Genomic DNA, 22,582 nt, shown 5'->3' on the forward strand with positions numbered 1-22,582 from the left:
TTCATATGAAGTCTGAAAACCTCATTCTCCCTAAAACCCAACTGACAAAGTTACTAATAAGCATGGGACCTCAGGTCTCCTATCTTCAATCCTGGCCTTGAGGATCCATTAAATCCTAGAATGCAGTTTCTTGAAAATGGTTAGAGAAGATAACTTCCCCCCCCCCCCCCCCCCATTTGAAATTTCGAAATTTTCAACTGTGCAGGAACTGAATTTTCCACTTGAAAATGTTTCTGGAAGACTTTCTGAGTCAGAAAAATTTGGGAATTTTCTGTTCGATCAGCGGTTTTCATATCTGGATTCAGGGAGGGCAGCTTCTCCCAAAGCCCTGTAAATTCAGGAGAGAAACAGAGGTGAAAGAGGAATGTGGTGGTAGAGGGATTTGTTCCAGCCGCCTCATGTTTGCATTTTGGGATGCTAACCTTCCCCTGGTCTTTTCCATATCAAATGAGTCACACTAGCTTTCCTGGGCACCGGGGCACGTAAGCAGCAGTATTTACTCTTGGATGCATGGATTATTTCTAGCCTCACTAGAATAAAGTAATTCTGAGGCACTGCCTGCAACAGATTTTCTACAGAGAAACACAGAAGATGTGCTGGTATAGTTAGTCTACATGTAGAATTTGCCTATCAACTGCTGATCTTCAAAGCACTCCGTTGGGAAAGTGTATTTAATTACTGCAGAAGGAGGACACAGACACAGAGTAACTAATTTCCAGTGACCCAGGAGAGCTGGAGCAGGGCTGGGAACCGATCCCTTCTGTGCCTTTTCCAGCAGGGTCATATGTCCCCATATGAATACAGCTGTCAACACTACTTACTTAATTATTACTTTTTGGCAAATCCAACTGCTACAAAAGGAAAACGGGTGGTAGCTTAATATATCCCTATTTCTCATTCCCATCATATGGCATGTGGAGGGGTGGTTTGCTTTTTTTGGTGCTGCATTTGCTGAGCAGCACCTGGCTGTTTGTAACAAGCAGTGTAGCACCTCTCCTTTCCACAAACCATCCAGTGTTTTCTCCCATTGAGTTTTAAATGCCTCAACTTTCACAGTACCCCAAAGCTTCAACAGATTTCACTAACAGGTTTGCCTGCAGACACTACCCTGAGTTCTTCCTTTTTAAAAGTTTCTCAATATAGGTCGTCTTTGTTGACATGTTACTGACTGTATTTTCTTCATATGAGGAATCTTATTTTTTCTACCTAATACAGTCAACTAGGGTAAATCCCAGGCTGTCACAAAGAGCAGCTTTTGTCCATTTTCCCCCCCTGCAAGTTACAGGAGAATTTACCTTCCCAGACCTTGCTGAGGCTTGGATGCCTGCCCACCACCTGATAGCTGATGTGCTATGAGACCGCTCCATAGGCTGCCCATGAGACAGCAGGATGGACAGACAGCAGAGAGCACAGAGAGTCTCTCTGTGTTCAACAGTGTTTTCAGACTCAGGCAGAAAGGTTGCTTACAAAATACAGAGCACTGGCACAGGCAAGATCAGAGTTGTGAGAGAGAAAGCAATGAGAACTCAAACCTTTCTGTTCAGAAACGCCTGCAGCCTGTGCCACCTCAGGTTCATCTCTCCAAGACACTCAGCAAATTCTGTCCTTTCATACCGCTTGCTTTCCACATCACAAGTGCTCATCTGCAAGAGTGACTGGTTAACAAAATCTACCATCCACTGCTTAAAGTTCATTTCCATCATATATTCCTGGAGGGGAAAAAAAACAAAAACAAAAACGTAAAACAATTAGTTTGGCAGTTTTAAGCCAATCAGTTCCAATGATGCTTCAAGGCATAGCTGTGGGACATTCACAGCTTATTCTGAACCATGGCCTAAAATATTTTTCTGAAAGAGACCTGGCTGTAGCAATAATTCTCATTTTTTACCATTCTATATTTGTGTAGTTATTTCCATCCACTTTTGCAGAAAATCACTATCATTACATGGGCAGCTCAAGGTGAGAACAGGCTAGTGCTGGAGCAGGGAATAAAACCTAGGGGTACCAGACCCAATACTTTATTGGACAATACCATCACACTGCCAGGTTAGGCTAAGACTGAGGCCTTTCCACACTCCTGCAACTCACAGACAAGTGCAGACAAGAGCTTGTGCTCCTTTATCAAAATATCTAGTATCAGAATAGAACATCAGAATATCTGGGAGGAAGAAGTGTCCTCCAGCACCAGAGTCCTTGCCCACAGAGACAAGTGAGAAACTACACGCAAAGTGAGAACAACATAAGGGAATGCCTTTTTATTTCAGAAGGTCTTAGAAGAAGAGGGCAGGAAAGGGCTCCTCATTGTATCTAGTAGAACCCAGAAAAAAGCCACCAGGGAACAGCACAGTAGAGGTACTGAAGCCATAGCTGCTTCCCTGTAGGAATTCATGACCCTCATCCAGCTTTCTTCTCAGCATACACATCCCCACATTGCTGATAAGTACAGAAAACACACCTACAAACTGATCTCTAAATATCCGAAGGGTTAAAAACAGCACCTCACCTACATGTTCCAACTACCAAATCCAACTGATATAGACCAAAATGTTATATATCTGCTATACTAAGGCAGTTTGAAATAAATGCTTACCTTGGCACTTGCCTCATGTGCAGTACCAAAGTGTCTGAGAACTGCAGCTGTAGACTGAGAACTGTCGTCCTGTCTGAGTCCAGAGCACTGCTTGGTAGCTCTGCAAGGGCAGAGCAAAATATGGCTCTGTAGGGATTTGTGCCCTGAGGTTGTGCTCCCTGGCAGCTATGGAGGTACAAGCATGGCTTGAATCCTTTCTGTGTCTGGAGCAATGAGCCTCTGTCATTGGTGCATTAGCATCTGAACAGAGCCAAGAGTCTGCTGCAGCCTCTCTCTCTGCAGGGATGTTCATCTTGTCCCTTCTTCCTAGCAGGTTAGCTCTTTTGATGATACATAATATTCAAAAACCCTGTTCTCTAGTTAAATGGATCCTGGTTATGGAGCTCCATTATGAGGTATTTCTTGTTGAAAAGACAGACTAAAACACAGTACAAACACAGAGTCTTATCTTCCTAAGGAAGCAAAGCTTTCCTGCTCAACACATTTTATAATCTAAATGCAAGAGAGAGCAAACCAAGCGAGAAAGATGGGACAGTATGAGGAAAAGGAGACTATAGCACAACAGGCAGTAGCTGCATTGCAGGGCAGGAAGTATTTTGTGTGGCATAGAAGCAAAAGGTTTTTGTAAAGGAAGATGTTAAGGCACCTTCGAGACTGAGGAACCCTCCCAAGAGCAAGGGGAAGGATATGACAGTGCCTGTAGGCTGTTTCCATCCTTTTTACAGCCAAACACCTTGCAGAAGGCCTGGACTTACAGCTTCCCATTTACCTTGTACTTCTGAAGAAGGCTTCTGACTTGGGCAGCACTACATTGTGAATTTATTGGCTCCTCATGCCCCTGCTGTTGTTCCACATGGTCCAGCCAGGTCATTAGTTCAGCAATAGCTTCCCGTGATGAAAGTTTTTCCATCTGAAGCTGGGGGAAAAGCATATAATGAATCCTCCACACTCTGCTTGTTAGAAATATCAAAAAAGATGACATCTGTATTTTTAGAAAGGCTCAGGCACTATAATTGCAATTATAGCGGTATGAACTTGAAAGTGAGCACTGTGCTCCAGAGGGGCATACAACTTAAATTAAGAAGTTTGAGAATTCAGAAATTTGAAATAAAATTATTTCTAATTGTAACAGACTTTCATATAAAACTGTAAAGATGATAGATATGTGCAAAACAGCCCAGGAAGAACACTGCAATAATTAAACTGCAGGACAATATTGGGGTTATTCTGAAAGCAAGACAGACAGCTAATTAGAAAAGAGGTGCTTTGGGGGCTTTATGGAGTAGCCAACTGAATCCCAGCAGCAACATTTTAAAGTATTTAGCTCGAACTAAGAGATGGCAGCAGAGTTTCTCCTCACCTGGTGAAGCTTTTCTTGGATGGCTGGGAGCTGTGTAATCAGTTCTCCCCATTTTTGCTCAAACTTTGCCAAAGATGACCTAAGTGCTGCAGTATCAGCTTGCTTCACATGAAAAAGCTGGTTGGCAGTGCTCACCACAGATGACTTCAGGGAAGATTTTTCATCAACTTCCTTAGAGAATGTCTGAGATGCATGGGAGAAATTTAAGAGAGGGTAAATATTTATGTATCTATTTAAATAAAGAAGACAAACCAGATTTTCAGTGACAGGATGAACTGCCTCAACAAACAGATTTTAGCAAGTTTGTAAAGTTCAGAAAACTAAATTCAACATGTTCTGGCAGCGCGTAAGGCCTTTTTCTGCCTATCTTGATACAATGCTGAATGCCACCTTTTGCTCCACAAGGATTGGGAATATCCTGATCCCCACTTCACACAGAGGTCTGGGGAACTATCCCAATCCTTGAGTCTCTGGCCAGCTCACACCTACCAGTCCAACCTTCATGATGCTTTGCTTTCCCACTGTGCAAGACTCCCTCTGTCAGGGCTCACATTGGGGCTGAACCTCCTAGCTAGTCATACAAGGGGAGCACAGCAGCGGGGGGCAGGCAAAGACATGAAATACAATTCAGCATGTTTCTCTTCCCTGACTTTGTCTGACCATCTTCACAGCACCACTGTCTTCACCCCTGTTCCCTAAGCACATACTCCAAATTCAGTTGGTAAGTGGCCCATCAGCTTGGCTGAACTGCTGTATGTAGTATTTGGCATCAGGAGCAAGACAGACACCATGCTGTTATGCTGTAGGTGCCTAAGAGAACCTGGATGGGCTGTGATGTGTTGCAGTTGGGAGCTCATTATGAGAGGATTCCATTCTGATTTATGCACTCTGGCTGGCCTTGCAATCTGAAGGAAGACCTTTGGTGGCCTCCCACCCTAATGGCTCCCCACACAGATAATGGAGTGGCTTTGGCACACACAGCCATTCAGTGCTATATTATGTGGGCAGCTTCTGGGTCATGGCAAATAAAAACACCACTCAAAAGGGTCATTTTCCCTGGAAGTACAATGCCTTATCTAAACCTGGCAGGAGAAATGACTTACAAACAAGCTGTTGATGTTATCCCTGATGGTGGGAAGATCTTGTGACACGTTGAGAGACTGCTCCTTCCAAAAATTCATTCTCTGCTGAGCAGAATCCAGCCATTTCATTAATTCCTCTGAGTCTCTGTTGTAGCTACAAGGAGGGAACGAAACACACAAACATATACCTCTTAGCTGAGTCTAGGATACATTTCTCACTCCCCCAAGTTGACCTCCTCTCTGTGAGGAGGCATGTGCTATTCTGGCACCTATTCTGCTACACAATCCTGCAGAAGCATGGATCGATGTGCAACACAGCAGTTCTGCTGGAGGTACGCATGAGACTATTCCTATCAGCTCTTTTCAGCTGCTCTGCTCTCCCTGAAAACATCCTCTTTCTGTATTCACCCAGCAGTTGCCAGGACAAGCTCACATGGGTGAAAAGAGCTTTGCTGGAGGTTAAAACCACCAGAGGAGATTGTGCACACTGCAAGATATAGTGCAGAATACACAGCAGAGGTAAATACCAACAAACACTGGCATGCTCTGTCCACACTATGGGTCTAGCCAGCCTGAGCTCAGAGCACACAGACCAGGTGCAGGGAGAGCTGAGCTTGGAACATCAGCTGGTGGACTGGGCTGTAGAACCCCAAACTGTCTCCACCTGACTGCCAGGACTGCATTGACAGTTGGCTTGGGGCATGTGAAAGCATTGAGCATGCTTGGGTCATCCCCCTTTGGAGAGCTTCAAAACACAAGTTAAGGCAGCATGTCAGCCAGGTCTTGAACATTTGTAAGGGGGATAGTGTACGTGCACAGACAGGTGCATTATGCTTTTGCATAGGAATCAAGGCTAGCTTGCGTTCATAGCAGGCCAAAGTGCTTAGGGCAGCAGGATCAGAGCTTCTGTTAATACTTCCAATGTACAAACTGCAGCACGATGCAGCTCTCTCCTAGATGCACTGACTTTGCAATGGCAGCAATCAAAATATTTTCCTACAAAAATAAGTAGGAAGTGAAGCACTTGTCTACAGAGTGAGAGAAGATCAGCTGTGTAATAAAGGGTCACTTTTCTGATAATCACTGGGGGTTTTTTTCCTTTTTCTCATTTTTAAGTTAAAGGACCTGTGTTATTTATTAGTTCACTTCCATATTTCAGAAAATACATCTCTAGAAGGTTAGAAACTAATTGCTAGCTGATATTGCTAATTGCTTTTGAGTTATACCCACCTGACCAAGAGTTTGAGTAACGTCTGAAGTCGGTGTAGTTCATGGCCAACTTTTTTGGTTAAAGACAACCACTGCTCTTCCAGCTTCCCAATCTGGCTTCTTATTTCTGGACAGCTCACAGCAGTCAGCAATTTCTTCCCTTCTTTCACCATCTGGTACAGCCTGGCATGCTTTTCATCAACACTGCTTTTGATTTGCTATCAGAATATGGGAAGTTTGCAAAACAATAATATTTTAAAAACTGAAAACACAGCTAGCAAAACACATATCATTTTCTCTGTCATGTATTTTATTTTCCAAACAGAAGGAATCTATACTTCATTACATAAAAAAGGGACACAGGTTGGGGTTTTTTTTGTTTCCTCTGGATAGATCAAGACAGATTTCAGTATAATTTCATACATTATCAGAATGACTGTGTTATGATTTGATGGGCTTTTTTGACACATGTAAACCTCAAGCAATGGACAAAAACTCTCTATCACATCTGGCTGCATTGTCCAAATATATGACTGCCCCCAGCAGAAAGTTATTGCCCTCCTGTTCTTAGATGGCCTTCTGGCTCTAACCTGCTTAAAAAAATGTTAGCCGTGTTTTGAAGGAACCTGTTGGGATAATTATTGAATAATGGTGGCAGGGAGGAATGAAGAGTGAACAGTGAAGACATTAAGTAAAAGACATAGGAGTGGTCTGGTTTGTTTAGACTCCTGAATAAATATAAAGCATCATTTCACCATTGCTACACTTCACTGGAAGGTCAAAATGAGAAAAGGGAAAAAAAAAGAAAAAAAAAAAACCCAGGAAGTAGATCGGTCCTAGGGAGAAGGCAGAAAACAGCAATTGTGTGATGTGCAAGTATCTCACTTCTCTCCAGGCATAAGGGGCTTGTACAATATTATTAATAGGGATATTTCTCTCACAGGAATTAAGCCCCAGAGAATTTTACTCTGCTCTGTCCTTGAAACTGTGAAACTCCAGTGCTGGGACTCCCCCCAAAAGCATCTTCTAAAGCTTTACTACTTTGTTTCCAATGTCTTTAAAGACAAATAAAGACTTAAGAGTGAAGAGCTAGTTAAGAACTTAAAAAGCCAAAGGAAACCAGGCAGCTTCACACTGAATGGACACAGCAATATTGCATGTCTCCTGTCTCAGTGCGACAGGCATCAAAAGCACCAGAGGGCCAATATGATTGTAGATATCTACTGTTGATTTATTTCAAAAGCTTTACTGTAGCTCAGAATTTTCTGGGAATGTCCAATGATCTGTTTCATGCAGTCAACTAGATTAAATCACAGTAGTCCTTTTTGCCTTTATAGTGTATGAATTTAAATATCCTACTGGACTCAATATAGACACAAAGACTCATTAATTCAAGAATTTCTAATAGAAATGGTCCTCTGAAGACCAAGAAAGGTCAAATCTGTGAGGAATGTAGAGCACCCTCTGAAGATACATCACTAAGTTTATTGAACACTATTTCTTCTTAATTTTATAAAACAACCATAAAGGCTGCTTTCATATCCTTACATTTAAATGCATTTAAAACATAGATAATATGTTTCCAACTGAAGTTGAGGTTCTAACTAAAGGTGTAGCTTTGCCATCAGAGATGCAGCTGGGAAGAAACTGGGAGCCTATTTGTCATTCTATACAAAAGGAATTTTATTCTCTTTGGTCAGATAGATATTGGGACATCTCATTTTGAATTCTCAGGATTTTAAAAGGAGCTGGTAAACCTGTAGACCTTCTATTGTAACCAGGGGTTCAGATATTTGAAGGCACTAGATTGATTCTCCTCTTCCATAGGTTTTACATCATGGCATGAAAATTGTTCCTGAATTACAGAGCAGTGGCTCTGTGTTCACTCCAGGGCTCTCTGCTGTCCTTGGGATTCATGTAGCCTGCACACTACCTTCTCTCAAATATTTGCATTTGAAGACCAAGTTCTGAAGTAGCTATAGTCATTACTCCCACTTAAATGAACTTGTAGCCCAGCCCGTGGCTGAAATTAGCAGCCTAATCCCCTGCTACTTTTAAAAGTAAGTTTTCAGCTTGCATTCACACACAGACAAGGACACAAAGGAAACAGTGCCCTGCAAACCATCTTCTCCTCATATTCTAACTAATCTTTTTGCCAGCTCTACAGATCCATGAAGAAAACCAGAAAGACAGACACATAAATACCTCTAGAAGTGCAATCCTTTCCATTAATCTTTCTTCTGTTTCTTCAACCAAATTCACAGTGGGCAACGTAGAGGCAAGCACCTCTAACTCCTTATTGAAAACGAGGCATTCATCATCAAATTCCATCCATTCCTAAAAAATACATTGTGTCATTAACATAGCATGCATCTACCTGCATTTCTGCTACACCAGACTGAGCCCTTAATGCTTATTCTAGCAACAGCAGCTCTTGCTTTAATAAAACAGAACATGAAAATAGGTGAATAATATGGAAATATTAGAGTAAGACATGATTTCACCACAGATGAATTAATTATTTCATTCTCCAATATCTTCAAGTTTTCTTATTTTAAAGTGGTATACTTAATTTTTTATTCTCTAAGGGTGTTTTAAGTTCTATTTTAAAGCGGTGCTGGTATTTTTGTGCCTTAAAGGGCTCTTCTGTCAGTCCAGGCATTCAAAAATTACTGCAACAAGTCATAAAGTCCCACCCATGTCAGAATAATGAGTTGAAATGTCCACTTTCAGAGGTTTTCAAGGAAAAAAAGCCAGTTTAATGACACATACAGAACAAGTAATAAACTGTTGCTGTCCAATGGAGACAGGAAGGGACAATTACTAGCCAAAGAATTACTGGTACTTCCAGGGATCCCCAAGACACAACTCTTCTCCTTCTTCCCTCCAGTTTTTACTCTGGGTTTCTTTTGACTCATTACCTTTAACAGGCTCTCTAAGTGTATACCATACTGGCAAGCCTTCTGCTCCAGCAACTTGACTTCATTCACCAGCTCTCTCCAGAATTCCTCTCTCTTTTGTAGGATGGAAGGAGTCACTTTCTTGGAAAATGCTTGCATGAAAGCCATATGGGTCATGAGGTTGTGGAAAAAGTCCTGAAAAAAACAAGTTAAAGCTTGGTCTTTAAGAGAGATCACACACCCACAGCAGGAGTATGAAGAAGACAGAGAAGACTCACTGAGAAGAGCAGCCAGTTTCAGGGTCTCTCATAGCTCATAGAGTCAGGAGCCTTCTATTCAAATTCTGCATCACCCCAAGATAGGCAGTTACTGATCATCTTACAGTTAGTCAGGAACCAGTGATGAGTTGCATACACTATTTTCATTTATACATTTCTAAAGAAAAAGATCTACATTTACACCTTCAGTTCATACGAAATATGAAGATATTGTAGGAAGATGATGGAAGGAAGAGTTTAACTATAAATAAATTCATAGTTTAGTGTGAGGTAGTTATCACCTGACAGCCATTATCCAGTTTGTTTCACCTGTTTGCGAGGTGACTCCAAGCACCAAGGGTATTAGCAGTTCTAAGGCCTAAGGAGTAGGCAGGGCATAATAATCCTTTGGGATAACTATAAGGTAACAGTTTAATTTAGTTATGGCTCAGCTGAGCTCTTGGGAAATGTCTGAATCTCAACAGAACTTAAACCCTCAAAGCTTTTTTGTGGGTGAAAGATCACACTCTTCAGTCAAGATCTTCTTCACTAAGAACTAATATCTAGCACAAGAATTTCACTTAAGGACCATACCCCAGGCATAGGCTATGTGAGCATCCTGGTAAGTCTTGATAACCAGGGCAGGGAAAATGGCTTTTGCAGTTTTCTTTTGCTTTTGTAAATCAATGTATGTATACTTGGACTGCAGATACATTATTTGTTTTCCTTTGTAAATAAATTCCTAACATTTTGTTTTGATAAGGGCAATCTGTGAGTGGCAAACACCATTCCTATGACTCTTGAGTAGTGGTTTGCAGTGCTTAGCGTCCTGAAGCAATTCTTAAGGGACTTTGAGCTACACGAAGCGGTTAAAATCAAGGCGTTGACGTGACAGAGACATCTTCAAGTGACTAGCATTGGCCAGGGCTTCTTGCCAAGCAGCAGGACAGCGAGGATGCAGGTGCATTCTCACCCATCTGCCATCAAGCATGTAGCACTGGATACAGGGGACACTGGGCTGCCAAGGGGAGGATCTAAACTATCCTCCCTTCAGAAAAAGAGCTGTTATGGGTAAGTTTCCTCCATGAGATCACGATGGCACAGAATGCTGAAAGCAAAGGCTCAACTCCCAATTGCTAGACAGCAACTTCAGGAATCTCACTACTGATTTATTACCAGTAATTAGAAGGACATGTGTTTTCCTCACATATCAATATGTTCTGAGGTAAGCCAAAGTAGTATTAGACTGACAAAACTGAAATCCTGATCTTAATTTATCACCAAAACTGCAGTTGTAATAACAACCTCTCTTTCATATTTTAGTGGGTCCTATTTTGGTCTATTGAAAACTTTGCTTTGTTTTCTGCATGTACTCCAGTCCCTCCTCTATGCTATGAGCTAGTCATTCTTCTCCATAACACTGGAGAGAAACCAGTCACAAAAAATAGTGCTCCTGCTATGCTGATCTGAGCAGTGCTGTGATAAGCATCTTATACCTTATGATTTTCCAAGTGAGACTGTAGAGCTGCTCTGCTTTTTGTTAGCTGCTTTGGATCTTGTGCAATCTTCTCTCGTCCAATAGCTACCAGCTCTGCAAATCCATGAAGTAAGTCCTCATACTGGCTCTCACTGACAGAAGGAGAGTTCAGCTCCACATACTTTGCTTTCAGAATCCCCCACATGTCATCCAAAACATCCTACAATGTAAACACAGTTTAGTGATTCACAAAGGACAGAAATGAATCCTACAAACCCACACACACATTCCCAGAATGCAAAATAACCAACCATCAGCCTTTTGATGCTAAAAATACATTGCTTAGAAGAATCAAACCTTGCTGAGTAAGTGGAAACTGTACTGTGCTCTTACCTCTAATTTATAAGCTTCCTGGATTAAGGTGATAGGTAACTGAAATCTTTCCCCATGGCCTCTCAATTTTGCTACTTGGATTTCAAAGTTTTGCAGCTCCAAAGCACAGGCATCAGTTTTCTGAATTAAGGACAAAATAAGCTATCAGGAAGAGTTCTGTTCCATTAAACTTTCCATTATTACTAGTAGCACAGCGGATCCAAGGGCTGGATCTCTGCTCTGCCAACACTTCATAAGTTCACAATGAGACACAGAGATCCAACAAGCTTATAAGCTAAATAGACAAGACTGTTCATGACACAGCTTACTGGATTCACATGGCACAGCCAGGAAGGGAATTCAGGTCTTGTGTCTCAGTTCAACATTCAACATGCATTTCAGTTTACTAATTCAAGAGCAGCCATTAAAAGGAATCACAGAGTCAGAAAATACCATTTTTCCGTATGAATCAGAAAGAGTCAGTCAGGGATGGATTGAGACAGGTTCTCTCTGAAGGAAGGGAAGTTATGTACTTCTGGCATTTGTTTTCCAAGAGGGGTTACTTGACAGAATATATCTAAGGCAGCAGTACCTGCTAGGGGATTCAGCAGTTCTGAACATAGCTTTCAGCCTGGCAGAAAGTTATGCCTGTAAACAAGGTTATGAGCCTGTAACAAAAAAAGTTTTGGGACACCCTCTTTGCTTCACCAACAAGTAGATAGATGGCCAATGACCATTCTGGGGAGTATATGCAGTCTATTCATTTTCACTTCTCTGCTAATCCCTATGAAGGTCAAAAAAATAACTTAACTGGTCAAATGCCATATGATAAAGTGCTTATAAATGCTGAATGAGCAGATATAAATACTGGAGTCCTATTCCCACAAAGAAAAGCTAATTTTGCATATAAAAAAGGCATAATGTGTGAAGTGCTGTACTATGTGTAGGTCTTTTTCTTCCCTGCTGTAGTGTGGGGTGTATTTGCTCTGAGAGGTTGTGGAGACACTGGTTCCTCCACTCCAACTACTAAAAGGATTGGAATTAGGTCTGACTACGGATTGAGGTGTAGTTAAAAAAAAAAAAAAAAAAAAAGAAAGAAAAAAAAAGGGTGGTGAATACTGAACTCTCTCCTTCCTCCATTCTTAAAACCTAATTAAGACTCAAACTTTAGAAAATATGAAACTTAATAGACTACACAAAACTGGAAATAATAGCTAATGCTGAGATTTTTCCTCTCTTTTCCTTCAAATGAAATTACCTGAAGCTGTTCGGAAACATTATGTCCACGTATTGCATTCAAGCATTGTTGCAGAGTAGCTTTTTTCTCAGTTAACTGATCATAGAGCAGCCTGGTTTCATTCTGCAAAAGAAACAAACATCGTAAGTATATCACATATCAGGAATATAGTCATGACCAGACAAAATTACACAGCAAACAAAATGGTTACTTCTTGCAGGAAAGCAATTTTTTCCTCTTTTAAAAAACAAAATAAAGCATGTGCATTATGGGTTTAAAGCAGTAATTTAGAGAAGGAAATTCTGTAGTCTGTGTAGTGTAAGTCTGTGTAGTCTCTGTCACAATGATCCTCTATGACCGTAAAAATCTGTGAAACTTACAGAGAAACAAATTCTTCTCTTCTGAAAATGAGAAAATGACCCCATTACTGGTGACTGATGAAGCTCCATGGATTTCGCATAACTAAACATTGCAAGACTAGTCCTGCTACTGTTTGGAAACAACACCCCAGTGTACTTCAAAGGAACTGTTTTATTATTCAGCAGTAAAGAGCTAGGCTGACTTGCAGACGGTGAACACACTGGAGTTTTGCTGGACATTGGAAACTGTACTTCAAAGACCAGGCTTTTCTTTCCTTACTTCAGCCTAAATACCTGATCTGAATATTTTCCAGCAATAGCTACTAGATGTAGCCCATCACAAGAATCTATAGAAAAGCTCCTCATTATCTGCTTTTCTGAAAAAGAACAGAAAAATGCAAATTCGCAAAACTATGGTTTCTGCAGCACAAAATCTAAAGGAACAGTAAATACAAAGGGTCAAATCAACCTCCCGATACATAGCTAAAAGTAGCCCAATGCCAGACATGGCACCAAAAGGGAAAAAGCCTGCCTCTCCTGTGTCTACACAGCAGCAGAAGGAATATAGGAAACCCTCTTTGGCCTAATCCCTACACACAGAAACTTGCTTTAGCCTGTAGCTCAGCAGGCATGGGATCCCAGGTTAATTCCATCTTTTCTGCATGCAGATTTTCTGCTGTGATCAAGGCCTTTAAGGTAGTCAGCATTGCAAACAGCACTGTAAACAGCAAAATTAATTTGCTTCTTGAGAGGCCAAGACAAGTTTGTTTAGTACCAAAAAAAAAGCAGGTCCATTATAGAGTGCTCATCTGTAACCCAAATGCATTAACACTGACAAGTCTAATAGATGCTGTGAAACAAGATGTGCATTTGGCAGTGGAGTACCTGATAATTGCTATTATGATCCAGCCCAGCTTTCATTGAGTTGCTCCTTGAAGCAGTGGCAGCTTGAGTTTGCTCCAGCCGTGCCTGCAAGTTGTTAAAGCACTCACAGAACACATCTGTGCTCCCACCAGCACAACTAATAGACTTTAGAAGATCATCCTTTTTATCACTCAGATCAGCATGAAGTTTTTGCAGCTCAACAGAAAGAGTCTAAAGGGTTGAAAGAAAGATAACATGAGTGAAAATGGTCTCTGTCCAAGGACTCTTGCCTGTAAAAGGCAGCAGGGCTCAAGTTGATAATTTTTGTTAAAAGCAATAGGACCAAATCTGTTTGGTGGTGTTATTCCTGCATAATACCAGCAAAACAGAGAGGAAATATCAGACCATATATATTCTGTTGTAACACAAATGCACTGGGGTTTCTCCTTCCCTGGATGCTTTAGGACATTTACCTCATAAAGAGCCTGCTGCACGGCTGCCTCTTCGGTGGAGAGCACTGAGGTGTTTAACATTTCCTCCATGTTATTCAAACATCGGCTAATTGCCAGAAGCAGCTCAAACAATTTTCTGTCCAAATTGGAAGAGACTTCCTCTGCCACATTATCCTGGGTAAAGGCAAGTCAGAAGTTTTCAGTACTTTCACCCAAGGCATGGCTAAGATTTATTCACTCGTATAAGGTTAGAGGTTCAGTCAGCTAATAATAAAATGTAATTAATGAAATACTGAGGGACAGACTTGGATGAGAGTTATATCCATGTAATATTCAGAACTGTCAAGGCCAAAGCTGAGACAATGATCCTTTATGTATTGGGAGTGGCTGTGGTCTTACAGGTGTCTAATCCCAGGAATGGGCACAACAAAATTTGTTTTGTCAGCTCCAATACTGCAGATTTATGAAGTCTTTCACAGGCTCCTTGCTTTATATTTATACAGTTTGAGGAGTTTCACCCACACTAGCAAATCTTTGGATTCAGGTATCAGAAGAATCATAGCTGAAACTTGAAATGTTACCTCTCAAAATCCTAAGCTGATTTCTACATTATAGTCCATACCTGATGCAAAAGCCACACTACAGTGAACACCATCTGCAGTAACATGATTAATGGCTATGTTTCCCAGTACCCAAACAGTGTCTTGTGCTTAGAATCCCTGGTATTTTTTGCAATGCTAGGACATGCCATTTTTACCTGCGTATGTACCACATTTGCTTCTTGGCTTAGGTGTCCCAGTTGGACAGTGTAAGTTTTCAGTTCTTCCACAGTTGGGGTTCCTGCACTAGCGAATGTGCCTCGGGGCAGCATGTTCATCTTTGTTGTAATCTAACATTTGGAAAAAGAACATTGCAATTAGGTGAACAGCTCAAATGAAGACAGGGCTATGGGCAACTAGATAACACTCCTCTCAAAAAGCATTAAAATGAAAGTTTCAAGGCATTAATATAAAGCACCTGGATAGCAGGGTTCCCTTTTTACTAGCAAAAATTAGTTGGGTAGGCTATGCCCTGATGGGAGATTGACTGAAAAAGAAGCCTCTGATTCCCACCTTTAAGGGCTACAAGTTGTAGTTTGTGTTAAGGTAGCCCTGCTGCTCACTGTAGTGTAAGTCTGAAAAAGAGCTGACATTCATCCTTTTACATGACTGATATTCTTCCATGTAATCCAGTAATTTCAGAGAACAGGGAATCTAGTCATTCTAATTGAATGTGAACAAAACTGTTTATAACAGAAAATATAGTTTTTTCCAAGCAGTAAAATTCTGCAGTTTGTTCAGAATAAATACATAGTGTGCTCTTGTTGCAGTCCAAACTCCACTTTTGATATGTGAGAAAGAGAGAACACAATGGTGAATGGCAGAACAAAATTGAAACCAGAGATTTGTTTTGACCAAAATGTTCTCATTTGCAAGAACTGAGATTTAACCCACATCCACGAAAATCAGCTGGGAGCTTGCTGGCTAACTCTCTTAGTTCTCTTAAAAGAATTAAGCAGATAACACCTGGTGTGAATGTTAACTACAAGGATTCACCTATGTGCTCCCACACTATGCTTAGTAGTCACTACTTCAGAGACATTATTTACCTCAAAGTAAAATTAAAAGACAATCATGAAAACAGTATGCAGTAACAATTTCCTCTGGAGAGCACTTGCACAGGTTTCAGTTATCTGATGAAGAGACATGATACAATGATGCAGGGAGATATGCTAATTTCTATCTTGACCACAACTAACTGCATGCACAAGTGTGTTTTACTGAACTTAAACGAACCTGAGGTTCCACAAGCTGGCAGAGGGGAGACTTCATTTTTGATGACAGCTCTTGCTGTAAATATTGCCATTTATTTCCCGTTTGGTCCTTTGGAGCTAGGGTCGAATCAGCCTGCTTGCTTTTTGGATCAGATTCGCTATTGCTGTATTGAGAAAACATTGTTAGAATGGCAAATAACTGAAGCAGAATAAGCAAAATTAGATTTGTAAGACTTCTCATATAAGATTTAGTTTCTATTGCTCCTGCCTCAAAACTGGAGTGAAACCAAGTGCGTGGATGACCTTTAATCCAAGCTTTGATACATTTCTTCGGGCATTCCCTTCCCGTGAAACACCCTAGTGGCCTACTGGCAGCCTCCATCTCTGAAATGACAACATGGGGAGCATAGTCCTGTAGCGTGCCTTGGTTCCATGCTGGAAGGTACATGATTCCAATGCCCCTTTTTCAAAGATGCTGCCTTTAAACCTGGCTGGGTTTCTCTGTGCATTTGTATAGCAAAGGCTGTGAACAGCGATACCCAGCTTGTCTCCGCATGGGCCTGATTTAGTTTATGGCAGCTGTCAGTCCTGCCTGATATCAAGACTGACTCTGAACACTGGAGTCAGCCCAATATCAAAGAGACTGTCATATAAATGAGACTTCATTTCTCTAGTCTGTTGATGGCAGAAGTCTCCCAGCTTCTGCAATTTTTCTTCTAAAGGCACACATTCCTGCACAGAACCAATGATGCCACTGCAAAGTTTCAGCAGGTTTAGCCAGTTTTACATCACTGAATCTGGTAACTGACTTTGTTATTTTGTACCTTGATTCTAATTTCTGAGTTATGCTGTCCTCAAACTGTGGCTGCATCTTTTCCACACACGACTCAATGAAGTCAATGAGGCTTTTCTGCTCGGCTGCTTTTACTTTCAGGTCCTGTGCAGAGAATAGCATGAACAGTAAAATCAGTTGTGTGCACTGTATTAATCTGAAATGATGATTGTGTTTTTCCAATCACATTTTACATTAATTCATTTAGCAAAGAAAATAAGAATACATCTATCAGAATAAAATGCAGTTTATGTGTAAACATGAGTTTACCAGACAAACCGTTTTCTGAAAACGTGTATTTTTACGGAATACATTTCTGCTTGAGCTAAAGTTTTAAAAGCAAAAACCATCAGTCAGCAAATCATGCACATACGGAAATATAAAGGCCATCGACTGCCATCCTTATACATAGAAAAAGGCAAGGGAAAATGGGGATTTGCTCAAATATGAGGTTGAGTTCCACTAGTTAAAATGAGAGCATCGAGTGAAAAGTGAGCAATTTTAGCAGCTCAGGCTGGATCATTTTCTCCAACTGTTTTCTAATAGCATGAAAAGTGCAAAAGCTAATTTTCAGTTAGCAAAACAGAAGTAGTTTGCAGAGCACAGAACTTCACAGGATTTTTTTATTGTGTTAACAACCTTAAAGTCATTATGAGTTAGCCCATGGGAAAACGCTCACAAAGCTTTAGCTTCAAATTCATCTTCGAAAGCAATGTCAATATATAGATTCAGATTTCCTAATACATAAATGCTTCAAAGATAGGAGATTGGAGGGATGGGTGATGCCATCTGAATCATTATGATACAAAGCAAGTGTTGGGGTACCATCCAGCATTGTAGTATTACTAAACCTTTTGGACATGGGATTTTAGGGGTGAGGCCTTTCTCCATCCTGACAAACTCCCCTAATCCTGGAGGAGAGGGGTGGCTGAAAGTTACCCTTGACAGACTTGATTCCACAGTGAAAATTGCAGCAGTTAATAAATGCAGCTGTCCCCCACACCCACAGGGGATGTGGAGCAGCCTGGCTCCTGAATGGCAGGAGAATTACCTGTCGGTGCTGGAAACCATTGTGCCAGATGAGCGGCTGTTCAGCACGGGCAAGCTGGGGCATGCTGGAGCTATTTGAGTGTAGGATCTCAAGGGGCTCTGGGTCGATCCCCTCCCTGTTGTGAATCTGTAAAGACAGACCCGTTGTGGGAAGGCTTCCAGACTTGACAAGAGGGCAGAACCTGCAGGTGCAGTGTGGGGAAATGGCAAAAGCGGAGCTGTCTCGGACTTACCATACATAGAATCAGCAGTGCATGAAACACAGTTGCTACTCTTGCAAAGATTTCTGTCCAGTTCCATTTACTGAAAGTTTGATCCATTCTAACCTGCTGCTAAAGTCGTCACATTTCTCTCCCTGACAGTTACGAGGCTTGTTTTGCTTTTCCTGTTAGCAAATTAATTGATACTAACCCTCCATTCTTATTGTTTGACCAAATTATAGGGATGTGCAATTTATGCTTATAAATTTGCTCATGCACCTGTATCTTCTATCTGTCTGTGCTCACACAGATATTTCAACAGGAGCCTTTACCAGCACTAATTATCTCCTGCGCCATGCAAGCTCCCTTTTAGACTGTGCTCCTCCAGCACTGGAGAGACTGTGGCTGCTCTTACACAAACACATCATGTGGGCTTCTCTGGCCGCTTTCACAACAGAGTGGGAATTAGCTCTGAAGCTGGGAGTTACCATCTCATCCATTGGGAAACTCAGCAAAGAGTGTGCAGCTGTGGTGCAGGAGAGCTGGCAGAGTCACTGCCCTTGCCATTTACGCATTCTTCAAAGAGAAAGTTACTGCTTAAAGGCTTCTCTGCTGCCATAGTGCATGACAAATATCATGGCATTTTAAAGGCATTTAAAAAACACAAACCAAAACAAAAAAACTCTTTATCTTTTTCCTGTGCTCCTCGAAAAATCTTGACCTCTGTCACTGAGCACTTAAAGCAGAAAAGATGTTGTTCAGAGACTCATTAAAAATCCACTACCTGCGGCAAACTACAAATAATTATACAGCACTGTAAAGTAGAATAACAGCAAGTCTGACATTTCTGATTGACTTTTCTCCGTTCCTTGCTTCACATGGTGAGCTCTAACTGTTCTTCTGCAACTACAGCACATTAAAGCACCATGACTCTCTCATGGTTACTCTCCATAGCATTCATATGCTTTACCTGCTCTTCATTGTATTTGTCTTGAAGCATCATCTGGACTTCTTCCAAATTGCATTTCACTTCCTTCAGCCTCAAGGAAAGAGCCTCAGTCTCTTGTAGGTAGTCTGCACTATCTCCACAATCTTCCAGTAAATAAAGGACCTTTTGTTCAATCTCTAATAACCTTGCCTAGAAGGGACAGCAATCAATAATTCATTCTTAGAAGTACAACATTCCTTTCCTGATAACATTCTGAAGTTAATGCTCACACTTCCCATGTCTGAAATGAACAGAAACATACAGGCAAAAAGAGAAATATCCGCCAACCCTCTAGATTTTCTCCAATATAGTCTCTTTTTATTCTGAACAATTAAATATATTTTATATAGAGTTAGTCTTAAAACTGTTTCAATAAACAGCCTCTACAGGAAGTTATATTAACTCAGATATGGAGTAATAAAAGAGGAGAGCAGAAATGATAGACTCCATTTGGATGCAACCAGGAAGACAACACACCCCAATGGGGGAGAAGGAGGCAGTGAACAGACTGATCACATCACCCTTTGGGAGGCATGATGCTGAATTACCAAAACATAGTAACGTTACCATGTGTCAGACAGGCCATTGTAAACTGTTGGGATCTGTTTTTTGCTTCAAGCTGCTGTGAATCAAAGTGCATCTCTGCATTACTTTAAACTCGCGTTTTTAAGGTGTGTGTGGAGACAGGTACCATGGCTCAACTGCAAAGTAATCAGCTGCAGTAAATTAACTGCTTTACACCATATGTCCATATTTAGAGACTGTTTCTGCTTCATGCTCTGTGTATTTTTCTGTGTAGATCTTGACTAGGTTAGAAACCACCCCCCCCGCCCCCAAGTTCACATCTTAACATTGAGCCAAACTATTAAAAGCCTACAGGAATTCAGCAGTGCTTACAGCTGCCTGATGCCTGCTTGTTTTTGCTGGTTGGAATGGCCCTGTTGAAGCCTATGCTGACACAAACCCTGAATGGGATCCAGACACAGCCAGCTGCTTAGGTGCATTCAGGATCCTAATTCCCACAGAGTTCAGCACCTGAGTACTTGGCTGAATCACAGCCTAAACCCAGAGGCACTTCTTGGCATGGACTCAGTTGCTATTAAAAAAATCCCACCCAACAACAACAACAAAACAGCTGGAAATGTCTCTTAGTAATTTAAAATGGGGACATTTTGGTATCGACTCCTTTACGGTGAGTGAATTTTGTTGCTTTAGGTAGGCTCAGTGCTTGAAGCAAAGTGGTACACCAGACTGGTGCTGCAGGGAGTTTCAAAGTGGCACACCTGCACGTTTTCTTTTAATCTGCATGCCAGAGAAAAAAGCTGCATGCCAGGAATCCCACCCACCCCAGCCCCTCATGCCAGTCTTGTTTTTCTCCACCCGTTTGCACCAATGAGTACCACCCACTCCTTTCCTTCCACTGCCATCTGCGGCAAGCGGCTGTCCTAGCCACTAGTAGGTCCAAATATCGCCACTACTCAGAGGGCAGGGGAAAAGCCCCTGTCTTTCTACCTATACTGGCAGCTTTTTGCAAAAGTGCTAAAGAAGAATTTACCAGCTTAGAAGCTATCTTATACCAGTCTTTTAAATCACTCCGACAAAAATAGAAAGTGGAAATGTCAAAAGAAAAAAAATACTGCTTTTTTGTAACTGATTTATCATGATTGAGACCTATGAAAAATTGCCTTTTAATAGAGGATTCAAGCTACACTGAGCCGTGTTTCTGAAAATAATCCAAAGAAAACAAAGCTTTAAAAATACTCAAGAATTCTACCTAAATCCCCCGGACGCATAAAGATCCCAACTCTAAAAAAAGGTGTTTTAACTAAGCCCTTGGAAAGCTGCACCTGAAACTGAAGCCAAGCGGTTACCTGTTTTCTGCACAGTGTAACAAAGCCAATTACGCAGGGAGAGAAGCAGTAGGCATAGCTTTTCTGCAGACACACACCCCAGGGAAGGGCAACACGTTTGGATGGCAGCAGCAAACTGACCGCTCCATCTTACCTGGCAATCAGCAAGCTGTGGTTCCACCATCTGCTGCATTTTGGGGGTCTGGGGGTCTGAGCTCAAGGACATTTTAGTTTTGTCTAGCCATTGTTCCAGCTCGGCAACCTGGGCCTGGCACACCTGGAGGATCGTTTCCGGCTCAGGCCTACCGCCATCCACCACTTCCTCCAAATGTCCCGCTTTCACTTGAGAGCCCTGGGTGGCGTTGGGGACGGGAGACGGCTTGTTGCTCTGAAGAAAAGCACATGAAAGAAATGCGGTTATCTATCTGTTTTTTAGTTTCCTTCCCCTCCCCTTACCAGTGGGAAATGTTTAACTTTCACACTCACAGAGCTCCGAAACCACTCTGCCACCGTGTTCCCAGATTTAAAAAAAAAAAAAAAAAAAAAAAAAAAAAAAAAAGAAGGAGAGAAAAAGAAAAAGAAAGGGAAACTCAGCAGCCAGGCGATCCCATGAGGGATCTGGTGTAACAGGTTACCAGGCAGTGATTTGCATTTGCACAGGTATACCTGAGCGCACAGGAAGTGGGATGACTCACAATTAACCAGTTCTCCCCTGAGGAGAGATGTTTTTCTGTGGGAGTTAGATGTAAAAGCAATGCAGTTTAAAGCTGTAAAGCAAGCTGTTGGGCAACACTTACAAGCTACTTGCGTGTGTTCAGTTCCAACAGTCAAATATGCTTTTTTCGGGCTCTAGTTCACACAGAAAAAAACGGTGTATGTCTTGTGTAATTCTTCTTATTTGCCCTCCTTATTGCACTTCCATAATAAAAAGTCCAAAGTGCTTGGAAGGCTGTACAGGTCTGTATAATACCTCCATACATGCAAATACTGGCACTTAGTAAGTAAATCAAGCACAACACCACAAGAACAAAACTACCTGTACACTCCCACGGCTCTAGAGCATACATTCAGGCAACTGAGATGGTCAGTGGTAGTGCACATGCTCCACACTAAATGAGATTTGGCAGAAAATCAGAGAGCAAAAATGCATTGCTTCAGCTATCAATGCCTTACTTTAATCCCTACTGTTCTTGTTTGCCTCAGATAGTATGGCACAGTGCCATTAAACATAGAAAGTAAATCTGAGTATACAGATCCCTGAACAGTCTAAATATCTCTATTGAGGTGTATGTGACTGAAGTAATAAAAAAGTACCAGTTTACTTCAACCTCTACCTGGAATTTTGAGCTCTAGTTCTAAGCCTGGTTGTTTTAGTTCATTCATTTAAATAACAAAACATCACACTTGCATAATACTGTGCATGACACCCTTTCACATGTATGTGTACATATGCATTTAGTTTACACTTATGGCATGCTCTGCCCCTCCCCAGCTAGACATCGTTACTGCAGTAAGCTTTATCCCCTTCCTCTACAGAAATAGAAACTTAGATATATAGTCAAATTAATTGAATAAAATAAACTGGTGTCACCTCTGTGCCAAGACTGAGATGGAGACGCCATGGAGTTGACAGTTACCATGGCTCAAGTCACAAACAGTAGAATCATAGAATAGTTTGGGTCAGAAAGGA

The 22,582-nt window shown here is 41.4% G+C and overlaps 1 protein-coding gene across 7 annotated transcripts in view; it reads right to left on the reverse strand.

Moving 5' to 3' along the window:
* SYNE2 (spectrin repeat containing nuclear envelope protein 2) overlaps nt 1–22,582 on the reverse strand; it is a 197,714-nt gene that overhangs the window by 55,980 nt on the left and 119,152 nt on the right. For 5 of the 7 annotated variants that reach the window (XM_052783400.1, XM_052783405.1, XM_052783402.1 and 2 more), the window contains 18 exons: nt 21,047–21,280; nt 19,025–19,192; nt 17,856–17,981; nt 16,797–16,909; nt 15,995–16,136; nt 14,917–15,048; nt 14,181–14,333; nt 13,729–13,938; nt 12,506–12,607; nt 11,269–11,388; nt 10,895–11,095; nt 9,163–9,336; nt 8,447–8,578; nt 6,263–6,459; nt 5,054–5,186; nt 3,951–4,133; nt 3,360–3,506; nt 1,533–1,709 (listed from right to left, as the gene is read on the reverse strand). In XM_052783400.1, coding sequence (XP_052639360.1) covers nt 1,533–1,709; nt 3,360–3,506; nt 3,951–4,133; nt 5,054–5,186; nt 6,263–6,459; nt 8,447–8,578; nt 9,163–9,336; nt 10,895–11,095; nt 11,269–11,388; nt 12,506–12,607; nt 13,729–13,938; nt 14,181–14,333; nt 14,917–15,048; nt 15,995–16,136; nt 16,797–16,909; nt 17,856–17,981; nt 19,025–19,192; nt 21,047–21,280 — 2,844 coding nt within the window. The remainder of the gene's footprint in view (nt 1–1,532; nt 1,710–3,359; nt 3,507–3,950; nt 4,134–5,053; nt 5,187–6,262; nt 6,460–8,446; nt 8,579–9,162; nt 9,337–10,894; nt 11,096–11,268; nt 11,389–12,505; nt 12,608–13,728; nt 13,939–14,180; nt 14,334–14,916; nt 15,049–15,994; nt 16,137–16,796; nt 16,910–17,855; nt 17,982–19,024; nt 19,193–21,046; nt 21,281–22,582) is intronic. The other 2 variants (XM_052783401.1, XM_052783404.1) reach the window with 2 other exon arrangements.

This window comes from Harpia harpyja, chromosome 3, assembly GCF_026419915.1.
Source record: "Harpia harpyja isolate bHarHar1 chromosome 3, bHarHar1 primary haplotype, whole genome shotgun sequence".
Lineage (NCBI taxonomy): Eukaryota > Metazoa > Chordata > Aves > Accipitriformes > Accipitridae > Harpia > Harpia harpyja.